Source organism: Octodon degus, unplaced genomic scaffold (assembly GCF_000260255.1).
Source record: "Octodon degus isolate 3935 unplaced genomic scaffold, OctDeg1.0 scaffold00061, whole genome shotgun sequence".
Classification (NCBI taxonomy): domain Eukaryota; kingdom Metazoa; phylum Chordata; class Mammalia; order Rodentia; family Octodontidae; genus Octodon; species Octodon degus.
The window spans coordinates 3,990,373-4,003,244 of record NW_004524637.1 but is presented as its reverse complement, the minus strand read 5'-3'; the positions used below and the strand labels follow the sequence as shown (position 1 = coordinate 4,003,244).

The 12,872-nt window shown below is 35.0% G+C and overlaps 1 protein-coding gene across 6 annotated transcripts in view; it reads right to left on the bottom strand.

Annotated features, from left to right (window-relative positions):
- Senp6 (SUMO1/sentrin specific peptidase 6) overlaps positions 1-12,872 on the bottom strand; it is a 97,594-nt gene that overhangs the window by 27,366 nt on the left and 57,356 nt on the right. For all 6 annotated transcript variants that reach the window (XM_023718677.1, XM_023718678.1, XM_023718673.1 and 3 more), the window contains 6 exons: positions 11,468-11,638; positions 6,410-6,443; positions 5,722-5,916; positions 4,098-4,324; positions 2,209-2,318; positions 1,985-2,101 (listed from right to left, as the gene is read on the bottom strand). In XM_023718677.1, coding sequence (XP_023574445.1) covers positions 1,985-2,101; positions 2,209-2,318; positions 4,098-4,324; positions 5,722-5,916; positions 6,410-6,443; positions 11,468-11,638 — 854 coding nt within the window. The remainder of the gene's footprint in view (positions 1-1,984; positions 2,102-2,208; positions 2,319-4,097; positions 4,325-5,721; positions 5,917-6,409; positions 6,444-11,467; positions 11,639-12,872) is intronic.

Sequence of the window (12,872 nt, the reverse complement as noted above, 5' to 3'; positions counted from 1 at the left end):
TCATTTACTTCATAAGTGGTCATAGTGTCCATTAAGACATTTTTAGAATAGTTTAAAATCTTTTGCCAGATAATGTGTTGTCTCCTAAGTATTGATGTCTACTGCTTGGTGAAAAAAGTGACTTTTCAGTAAGATTCTGGATCTTATTTTCGTATGTTCTGAAAGCTTCCTCTGGCGCTATACTCCAGGGGGTGAAGCTGAGTACCAGATCACATCAGGCAGCAGTGGAAGCGCAGTGTGTCCAGAAGTACCTCGTCACTGTCAGCAGGGTGGCTCCTTAGCAGGCCTCCACTCACTGCCACAAAGGAAGGACTCTCCACTCGCCCTTAATGAGTTTATAGTAACTGTGCCTTCAAAATTATTATCAGTCTTTATTTGTTTCTGACCTCCACTACACCATACATATTCTCCATCAAAGAATATATCCTCTCATACTTTCCTTAATCTTATGGCTCCAACCTCTGAATTTGTTTTCTTACTTTGGAAATTATTCGTAAGTCTTAAATTCCTCTACTATACCTTAAAATCTACTCAAGGGTCTGTGTTTACAGTTGCTTTTCTATATCCCTAAGCAATGTCACTCATTCTTATACTACATACAAAATAAATCTCCCTAAATCTATGCATCTCCAGTTCAAAACTCAACCAGCCTTTAGCTGTGTCCACCTTCCAGCCCTTTTTTCCTCTTTTACTTAAATGTTACAATACAATACAATTTTTTTAAAGGAAGTTTTGTTATATATGTGCTTTAAATCGTGCCTAAGACAATTCCTCTGCACTGCAAAACAGAGAAAAAAGGAAAGTTGCAGTTGGATGCGTCTGCCTGAACCACATATTCAATGGCTTATGCAAACAGTCCCTTTCAATAGTAGCGGGGATCAAACTAGAGACCTTGTGCTTACCAGGTAGGTGACTATGCTGCTGAGCTACACCCCTGGCCTCACAAACAGTCCATTTATCCAGCTATCACAAAATACTTAAGAGGGAATTTTGCAGGGAGATAGCCCAGTGACATAAGCACTTGCCTGGCATGCGCAAGATGCCAAGTTTGATCACTGGTACTACTAAAATAAAAGCAATTTTATCACTTTCCCACTTATGTCTATTCCACACTCATTGTTTCAGTTTATTCTAACATTTTTTAACAGGTCTTTTTTTTTTCCTTCTCATTATTTTCTTTATTGAAAATCAATGATAATTATATAGCAAATTAAAAAATTGTAGACAAATATTGAAATGTGAAAGATATAAGTTTAACAGGTATTATGAGTCAGAAAACTCCCAAGTTTTCTGGCACCTATATCCCTTGATAACCATATTCCCAGTTCTAAATTCTGCTAGTGCTATATACCCCGCAGCCCTTATGCCTACGACTTCTCACCATTCCTTCTTCATGCCAAGAGGTGGGCTTCTTCAATCACCTTAATTTAATTTCCTTAAATGACAACATATTTAGACTTCTGAAATGTATATGCCTATCAAAATAGCCTAAAGGAAATTCAACTATAATTATCACTCTCTACTTAAAACTTCATTCTGCTTTCCCCCAGAGTAAGATAGATTTGCTAGTATAAAAATGAACTCATCAGGTTTCCACAAATGTTTTAAACATTTTATGAAATACATTGAAACAAACTAAAATATCAGACAGCAATGAGTATACTGACACTATATTTTGTTTTGTGTGATACACGTGCCCATTTTACAAGACAGATGTAAAATAAACTACTATTTTATGAAAATGTCAGTGTTGAGCATTTTTCCTATACCTGACATGCATTACCTCGGTTAATTCTTACAATACTTGTACATACTACTTTCATTTGTAAAATGTGGAAAAAGGTATAGACAAATTAATTTGCCAGAGGTCACACAGTAAGTGGCAATGATGAAATTCAAAATCCAAATAACAAGAAAACGAAAAGACATTGGAATGTTAAAGATTTTTGTTAAAGATTAGAAGCTCAGCAAAAAATTAACTTACTTCAAATAAAAGTCTATAATAACATCATTTAAAAATTCTCCTTCACTTAGACAGTGCAGGTCCTCATTAGTAACAGAGATGCCCCCCTTAGCAGGAGGTGGTGGATACACTATCAATCTGAAATTTAAAAAAACCAAATAAACAAAGCTTTACATATCCGTACAACTACACATAAGAAAACAGACAAAGCTCTGAAGCACTCAAAGTCCAAAGCGCCCTCTTACTTTTCTACAGGCCCAATGAAGATGGTGTGGCTTTCTCCAGATTCTTCCTCATCATCAAAAAACTGGAACTCCCGTTTGTTTCTAAGTTGTACTTTAGATTCAAAGGACATCTGGTGAAGGAAATTAAAGTACCAACACACAAGATTAGAAAAATGTTCTATAAAAAGATCAAGGGTGAAGCATAGAAAGCTTTCAATTAGAATTAAAAATATGAATCTAGCAAAGGACGCATGATATTTAACAATTAAAAACAAGAAAGGGTTAAGCGCCACTTTCTATAACTTTTTTTTTTAAACACTTATTTTATTTATTTATTTTTTACATTTATTTATTGTATGTGTGTGGCCAGCTCAGCCCACCAGGGGGCGGGGCTGGCTGGCATGTGGTACTGGGGGATTGAACCGTGGTCCCTGTGCTTTGCCAAGCTTGTTCCAAGTAGGTGCTTTAGACCACTGAGCCATCTCTCCAGCCCCACTTTCTATAACTTTTAAACAACAATATTCTCCCAAAACATGCTAATAATGGTTTACCAGTGTCTTACTGCTCTGAGAGTTTTAAAGTTAGATTTTGTTAGTAAGATTCAAGGAAGACCAAAGTGATTTTTCTTCTAGCAACAGGGATCTACCTAAATCCAGCACTCCATTGTGGGGCCAGAGTTCAATGACACTGTCTACCTAAGCGAAACAGAAAGTTCTTACAGGACCTTCTATTAAAATAATTCATCCAAAATGACTTCTGGCTTCTGCTGCTCTTTTCCTCCTCTGGTTTTATTTCCCGCCTATAACTGCAAAAGGAGAACAAGTCCCATTTCTCCTACTCTTCTCCCCAACCCACTAACTCCATGAGGTTTTGTCCAACTACCAAGATTGTCCCTTACCTATGTAGCCACATTTCTAAATTGTAATCCAGGCTAAGATTTACTCCCAAGAAGTTAATATACCAAAATTGAGTTCTATTAGTACTGCAGCCTTTGTTTCACAAGGGTTCTAAGTTGCTTAACTGCGTAAATTCTATACACATATTTTGACAATCAAATTCAAACAGTAAAGTTTTTAGTTCCTGGATTAGGGAGACAGCTCAGCAACATAGTATCTGCTTGGCAAATGCAAAGTCTTGAGATTCCCAATACCAAAAAAATATATAATAAAATAGTATTTTTTTTAGTTTCCAACTTTTCAATTATGTGCTATAAATGTATAGGTAGGTGTGATGATCCATGGCAGTAATCCCAACACTTGGGAGGATGAGGCAGGAGGTTTATTGCAAGTTCAAGACCAGACTGTGCTACAAAGTGAGCTCAAGGTCAGTCTGAACTGCATAGCAAAGACTCTGTCTCAAAAAGACGAACAACAACAAAAACCCCCAAACTATAAATGTGTAAAACCACCCAAAAGTTGTAATAACCTCTCTAAGACAGACACAGGGCAGTAATTTGAATGTGGAAGCGTGCATGTGCATGCACATATGTGCGCACATACACTCACACACACTGGGTGAGGGGTGTAAATGAAAAGGACAAGAGGAAAAAAAAAAAGACAACAGAGTGTGAGGAGGAAATAAAAACGCTTCCAAGGCCCATCCGCCTTTACTTTTATAACTGGGGACTCAACACGGGGGTACTACAACACTGAGCTTCCTCGCCAGCTTTCTGAGACAGGGTCTTACCAAGTTGCCCTAAACTTACAATACAGCCTCATTCTCCTGAGGTGCTGGAGTTAAAGGGTGTGCCACTAAGACTGGCTATCATTAATGTTTTGATACAGGACAGTTTACACATCATGCATAAAAACAAATTCTGAAATAGAATTAGAAAAAATTAAAATGAGCAACATTGTAATAAAGTGTAAATAATCCATTAAACTAGTTTTTAAAAATTTAAACATAATTACAGTTTTAACTTTGTTTTCTTTTTGCATACAACGTCCTTTGATGCTCTCTTCATAGCTTTTTGTACAAGCAACAAGTCTGCTATTGGCTTCTTCAAAGAGAATTTTTCCAAAAAAATTGGAAATATTATTCTTTATACCAATATTATTAATGATGTTCTCAAATACAATGTTTGTCTGTGGATCAAGGCTATTTTGGAAAATTAGAATGATGTATTCTTCTTCCAAATCTAGAAAGAAATGGAAATAAATACAAAAAGAGTTCACAACTAATTTCCAAGATCATCAGATGTCCTACAAAAACATTTGGCATACAATACACACAAAACAAATAATGGAATAAAAGAAATAAAAATGTTACCCAACAATATAACCAAAGTTATAAAACTACAAAAACAAAAACCCTACAACAGCTTAAGAATAAATTTTTGTTTTAAAAGGTAATAAGAGAAAAAATTAAGATTTCTTGAAGCATGTGGTAATAATCATATCTCCCATAACTGTATTATTAATCTGATCAACAGATTTGATAATTAAAATAGATAATATATCAATCACTGCTAATCAGCTATTCTAGTTTTGAAAATCTGTAATTGATCTGTTATGTTACCCTGTTTGTCTTTGCTTTTGTTTTCTTGTTCTTGTTTTTATTCTTCAAAATAAAAGAAAATTATTTAAAAAAAAAAAACTATTGATGGACGTAACCAATGTTACTGAATAGGATCTTAATCTATTTATAACTTTAAATAATTAACATTTTGTCAAACTCAAATAAGAAATTTGTCAAGTGAATTGGTAACATCTCTAGAGAATATAAATGCAAACCTGCTATTCACTAATGTGTCAACTTTTCCAGCTTTAATAATAGTACTAACTCATGATTAAGCTGAAACAGCAATTACTGCTGACATGTACTTTATAAGCAGCTGTGTAATAAGGGAAACTGGAGAAACATTTTTTTTCTTTTTTTTTTATGGGGGAGATGGGTCTCACTATATAGCTTGGGCTGGCTTTGTGTGCACTTTTCTGGTCCCTTGGTCTTGAACTGGCAGGGCCAGCATGGCATGTGGGGCCAGGGATGGAACTTGGGCCCCTGTGCTTGCCAGGTAGATGCTTGTATGTGTGAGCTATGTCCTTAGGCCCTGGAGAAACATTTCTATGGATTGTAACTGACAAAGGCTCTGTGAACTCAGAAACATTTTAAGTCTCTTGTTTTAATGATTTCAGATTGATATGGTTGATTTACACTTAACATTCCTACAAGTTAAAGAAACTATCTTTACTCAAATCTGACTGTGTTAAAGAGAATAGATTTTTTTTGAGTTTTAATCTATTTTGAAAACTTTATAAGTGGCTAAACTTGGATTCTAATAGTTCTCTACTTTCTGTGTAGGCAATTCCTCATCTAAAAAAAAAAAAAAAAAAATGGAAGCAGTACTTCTAATCTCCAAGTTAGCTATAATATGTTCTTATAAATGAAGTGAACGACTTGAGAAATACTGCTTTAATACATGTTCTAAAATACACATGCAGTCATGCTGTCCTGGACTGAGCATTCAACTTCCGATGCGTTCACACTCTTACTGTTCAACAAACTGTCACTTTACAACCTGCTGAGATAACTTACTTGTTGGCTTGCTTACTCCTCTACAGTCATTCCATACTTTATCCTCGTTGTTCATTTGCAGTTGCATGCTCAGCTTTTGGTAAGTTGTTGGTACTGTCTGAAGAAACACTACTGGTAATTTTCGGATATTACACCATTCACATTTAGTGAGATCAGAGGTATGTAAAATAATCTCTACAGGATCACTTTCTGGTTCTGGAGGAAAACAAAGACAAATGTAAAAGGAATCAATAGAGGGCAGAATCATTGGAGCAGAAGTACATGTTTAGTCATGTCATTCATTATGCTTTGTAAATAACTTACACACATACTGAAGAAGCTTGTAGCCCATGTGGTCCATGCCTGTAACTCCAGTACCCAGGAAGCTGTAGCAAAATGACTGCCCTTGAGTTCAAGGCCACCCTGAACTACATAGCAAGCCCTCGTTTTAACAAAACAAGTCAAACCAAAAGAGAAAAAGCAGCAGCAGCAGCAGCTTCTGCTTTTTGTCTAAATAACGATGGGGCTAGAGCAAATTCGATTTTGTTATTACAAAATTAAATTATACCAAGTTGTATGCCCTTTGTCCAAATATATAAAATGACTAATCATCTTAATAAATTCTGTAAATATCTTTTAATTTTTTATTCCTGTACGGTGATTCACTATAAACAAAGCTTTAGGGAATAAGCATAAAAAAATAGCTTACCATCCAGATGTATCTTGATAAACTCTACAGAAAACTATAAAAAAATTAAGATAAATTAGTACTAATTATGCTTAAGATTTTGTTACTTTAACATAGATCTACAGAATCCAGAAAAACTAAACCATTTACTACATGCATAACATTAAGATAAACTATTTACAGTACAAAATTATCGATTAGGAAGCGAGACTTCAATTTTTCAGAGAACTTACAACTTCTATTACATCACTAGATTATGTCTAGGGAAGCTAACATAATACTACAATGAACAATTACTTCTTAACTTCGTTTCCTAACTTAGTATTTTGCCATGTTCCACCCCCTCTTTCCACACACACACTCCTCTGCCTGCCTTTCATCAAGCAAAAAACATATATAATATTTAATTTCCAAAAACTTTTGCATGTATCCCTGAAGAAGTAAGGACCCTCTCCTATGCAACCAAAGTATTAACACACTTATGAAATCAAGACTAACTTCACTCAACATACAGTTCATGGTTAAATTTCCAAAACTACTCAGGACTGGCTTTAATTTTTATTTTAACTTTGCCTCAAGTCATGACTTTGTCAACACTCTATTAGTTCTCTTGTATGCTCCATCCTGCAGCAGAAATCTACCTCTCTCTGCTCTTCATGACACGATCTTTAAGGAATTCCAGGGTAAGTTCTACAAATCATTCAACATCTTGGACTTTCACTGCCTAATTTGAAAATTCAAGCAGCACATTTCCATCAAATATAACATATGGGATGTGCTGAAACTCTCCCCAGAGAAAGTGTAGTATCAGAAGGCACATGCTGTCTGACTTCATCAGTTGACTAAGGCAGGAAATGCTAGTTCTTATACTGTAAAGATAGATTTTCTCTTTGTGATTAAATAATGTGAAGAGATACTTCAAAGGAAATATCTTGTCCCCAAATAATTTTAACTCAATGGTATTAGCACCTATTGAAAATCTCTGCCAAACTCAGTTATTACTGGTGATTCAAAAAATGGCAATTTTCTAACTAAGTATTTCAATGTAAGGAAGACAACATTAAGCAATCTCAAAAATGTTTTACATTTACAGAAAGGACTCAAGTACTTTTGTTCCTTATCCAAAATGCTTAGAACCAGAATATATCAGATTTTGGAGATTTATGAATATTCAAATATTTGCCTAGGATTCACTGAGCCTCTCTCTTAATGTGAAAATCTGAAATTCTTTTCCAAGTTCCAAAATTTTATTTTTGTGCTGCTAGGCATTGAACGCAGGGCCTTCTTTGTACCTGCTAATGCACAAACTCTAAAACTGAACCACACACACCTCTAACCCCAATACAACTTTTTTCAAAAATGAGGGTCTCTTTAATTTGTTTAGGCTGGACCTGAACTGGGTGTAGGTGATTGTTCTGCCTATTTTCGTCTCTCAAAGAGCTAGAAATACAGGTATGCACCACATGTCCTCCCAAAACTGAGAGTCATTTGAGCATGGATTTTTAAATTAGTGATACTTAACCTGTATAGTACAATACAATTCTGATAAAACCTAAGTGGAAATACATAAATGTTCACTGTAATATAATATTCTTTGAACTGGAAAATTTTTCATAATGTAAAAAACAAAAATATAAATTTGGTAATAACTACACCAATTACTAAGTCTAGAATGTTACTAAAAATCTTTTACAAGGATTTCTCTGAAAGTAACATGCTAGCTGAAGGGATGTAAAAAGAATGAAGGTGTGCTATATACAACGGCAATTCCCGACGATGAATGCAAGCACTGTGCACTGCAACATATACTAACAAGGGGAAAAATCCAAAAAACAAAGAACAAGTAACAGGTTAACCAGGTTTCCAGGTTAACTTGAAAGTAACACACTACTTGTATTCTTCAAGCAACAGCACACAGCTTTCATCCCAGCTACTCAGGAGGCTAAGGCGGGAGGACTGAAGGGCTCAGGTTAGGCCACTTCAGCATACACAGAAGCTAAAGTTACATGCTTGAGAAAAATGTTAGGTGACTCAAAAAGTAGCAACAGAAATGAAATACAGTAAGTGAAGATATAAAATAGCTGAATAAAACTGTTTCAGGAAACAAAGGAATTTGAAGAGTGTTTTATCTGGACTTAATGGTGCACACCTATTATGGTGTCTAGCTGTCCCCCAAAGCCTCATGCAGTCACTGGAGCAGGTTTCTACAGCTTGTGATTAATTCGTGATCCAATGCTGGGATTATGGTGTGTGTGCCACACCTACCTTGGAGCAGATAGTCTAAATATAGTACAAGGGAGGGAGAAAGCTCGCTAGCTGCCACAGCCACTGCTCCTCCCTTTTGTTCCTGCTGTTTTCCCACTGCCATGAACTGCTGCCCTCTGCCATGTGCCACTCTGCCTTGGAGCCAGATGAGTATGAACTGAAATCTCCACTAACTAGGAGCTCATCATTTTGCCCCAGCAATGAGAAAAAGTAACTGAGACCACATCTATACTCTTAGCACACTGGGAGGGAGGTGGAGGCAAGAGGATTGCAAGCTTAAGTCCAGCCTTAGTAATCTGCGAGAAAGCCTGTCTTTAAAATAAAAAAGTGTTATGAACACAGCCCTGATTTCATTCCCTAGTACTACTCCCCACCAAAGTCTTAGTATTTATGTCATTTAAAATTTATGTGTATTAATACTAATATTATAAGGAAGATATTGGGCCATATCTCAAAATATTTTTAAGATTAAACTGACTGAAAACGTAGGTATTAGATTTTTTTTAATGTAAAAACAAAGAATTTCATACTAGATATGTAATAGTCCCAATAATATAACCCATTTTACTTATAAATGAATATGGCATTTCTAGATATTAACAATTCTATTACTGACTGAATGAAATTTAAGTTATATTCAGGAATAAAATGCACGCTTTCTTAATTATATCTTCTATAGAAATGATAGGTCCTGGCTGGGAAGATAGCTTGACTGAAGTGCCTGCCTGACAAGTGCAAGGACCTGGGTTTGATCTCTGGTACTGCATGTCACACCAGCCCTGGAACCCCAGGTGCTGTGCTGGCACTGAAACCTGGTGTGGTGGTGCATGCCTATAATCCCAGCGCAGGGCAGGCTGAGACAATAGGGTCACTATAAGCCTGAACTGTGTAGCAAGAACCTGTATCGAATAAATAAATAAATACTTTTACAAAGAAAAATAAGTAAGATTCTGTATACTTCAATGAAAGATGTCTTTTGGAAAAGTCCTATACTACAAAAAGTAATATTGCATAGCAAATTTTCTACGTTAATTTTTTGGCTGAAATACTTTGCTTATCAGTTTGATTTTTAAAAAGTATGTCAGCACATTTTTTTATACTTACTACCTTTTTTGGATTATATTTAAAGTTTTACTTCACTGTAGTAAGTATATAACCTAACCTGTTTAAAAGAGAAAAAAAATCTATTAATGTAGTTCTTGGATAGCTTCGAGACTAAAAGCTATGTATAGTTACTTTTATTAAAAATGTAAATCACCAACAAAACTTTATCACACAGAATAGTGATAATAGTGCTAATATGAGAGAAAATCATAAACTCTACAGAGTATTCCAGGAAATTTTTGAGGCATGAAGTGACACAGAATGACATTCTTTGGGGGGAGGAAGATCAGGGATTAAACTTGGGACCTTGTGCTACTTACTAGGCAGGCGCTTATGCCACTAAGTTATCTCTTTGGTTGTGGAATGGTATTTTTATCAAATGACAAAATCCACAAAGAGAGTTTGCAGTATGAAAATTTGTAACAAAAACCAAATTTCACCCATCACTGAAAAACAATTAATATAATATTATTGGGTACTAAATAATAGGGTATATACTATTTGCTTTACATCTCTGGAATACCTTCGAAAAGTTTCCTTTCTTTTGGTACCAGGAATTGAACTCAGGACCCTGAACTTGCCAGGCAGGTGCTTATGCCACTTAGCTATCTCCACCGCCCTGAAATTTTCTCATTTTTAATAAACTGGAGTATTTTGTTGGAAACAAACAAAAACAAAAAATGGCAACCCCCCACAGAGCTTTGTTCTACTAAGAAATCATTTCCTATTTCATTTGTTCCTATAAACTAACCTGCCAAATTTTTCCTTTACCCATATTGTATTTCTAGAACCAAGAAACCTTACCAGAAAATAAATTACTATCATTTACCATAATTTGAGTAAAAATAAAGCAACTACCCTTTAACTTTCATGCTATGATACAATATGCTCTCTTAAGGGTAATACTTTATGCACAAAGTATCCTTTATAATATTAGGAGATGGAAAATTCAATGAAAGACATAAATTAAGGCATTAAAGGATAAGCACAGTTTTAGGAGGATCAATCTAGCAACAATGTTTCGAACAGAGCGGTGGATGGTTAAGGAGAGTATATTAAAATTTCCAATAGAAGATAAACACTTGAATGGGATTAGTGGTGGTAATGTAGACATGTATGACAGAAAAAATTAAGGGACTACAGAAAATCCTTTACATCTTGTGGACACTGAACTAGTCCAAAAGCATAATACCTCTTGGGCACCCGATGTAGTATAATAACCTATTTCTTGAAGTTTTAAAGGTTCAATATATATTTCCCACATAACTCAAAAGCTTCTGGATTCTTTCTCTTTTACTGTTCTTTTTTTTTTAAATGTATTTAGTACAGGGTCTACAGGGTTTCACTACACAGATCAGACTCATAGTGATCCTCCTGTTTTCAGCCTCCTCATAGCTGGGATTACAGGTGCATGCCACCACGCCCAATCTCATTCAATGTCTTAGCATGCCCTCAGCCCCTCCTTGCATGCTGAGACCCTCCACCCGATCCCAGGTCCCTGCATTTGCCTAAAGCAGGCGCTTTAATCCGCTGAGCTATCTGGCCAGCCCTTAATCTACTACTTTTAATGAAGACAATACTCTTAAAGCAATTTCAAATCTTGAAATAAATTTGATATTTGATTAACTTAACAAAATTTAAATATTACAAACTAGATTTGCCAGTGGAATTCTGAATCTTATAGTAGCACAATGAATAAAATATACTTACAATTACAGGCTCTATTAATAGTCGAAACAGTGTTCCTACGCGTATACTTCGACAGCTTAAAATGATACTTTCAAAGGAACCTGGGCATCTTACAGATATAGGATCCATTAAAGTTTCTTGAGAATTAACTTTACGACGTTTTAGAGGGGTGGTGATAATAGGATTGCCAAACTGGAAAAGAAAATTTTCATTTAACAAGTCACTATAACAAGGCTACAATAGTATACAGCACAATATAAAACATATATGAACATTATAACATAGAATTTGTACTAAAATAAAAATCAATGTCTTCTACTTTATTTAGTAGTATTTCAGTTGGTATATGAATTCAAGTAATAGCACTATATCCCAGAAAATTAGACACTTCTGGCTCAAATCACAGCCAAATTATCTTTCAGTAATCTTATCTGGTAAAACTCAGTAAACACTTAAGTTTCATTTTCCTAAAATGAAAAATATGAAGGATACAGATTATACACATTAGCCATTTTACATAATAGGCTTTGAAGAGGGCTTTATGCACAGTAAAATACTGGACAAAAAGTTAGCAAAGAAGGGCCAGAGAGATAGCTCAGCAGAATAAGCAGGGTCCTGAGTTCAAGCCCTAGTACTGCAAACAAACAAACAACAAAAAGTAAAGAATAATGACACTGGGAGGACTTAAAGGAAATCATCAACACTTTATTTACAAAACAAACAATTATAGAGGGGTTGGGAAAAGAGCTTAGCAGCCTAAACCCTTGACTGGCAAGCCCAACAAGGTCTTGAGTTCAATCTCTGGCACAGGAAGGAGGAAAAAAAAAAAAAAAAAAAAGCAATTATAGAAATGTTATCTACATTACAAAAGGATGCTTTACATATTTTAAATTACTTGATCTGCTAAAGTATCACTGAGTAGTCATTTCCAAAAGAAAATTAATAATACAAACTAATATTTGTGTCTATAACTTTGATTATAGGTTAGATGTTTTATCCAAAATAAGTGTAATTAGAAGTATTTCAGATTTTGGATTTTTTTTTTTTTTTTTGGATTTTGAAATATCTGTGGAACACCCCTAATTTCAAACACAAAATAAAAAACTGCGGAGTATCATGTTGGCACTCAGAAAGTTTCAGACTTTGGAGCATTTCAGATTTTGGACTTCTGAATTAGGGAAAACTTAATATCCACATACAAGACAACAAAATTAAGACCCTTCAAAACTGATTAAAAATCTAAATGTAAGATCTGGAATTAAGAAACAGGCAGAAAGAAACATAAAGGAAATACTTCAGAATGTTGAAATGGGCAAAGATTTAAAAAGTATGGACCCCAAAACACAAAACAAGGTCCAGGGAGATAGCTCAGTGGACTAAGTTTTTGTTTTGTTTTGTTTTGTTTTGACTAAGTTCTTGTCTGGCA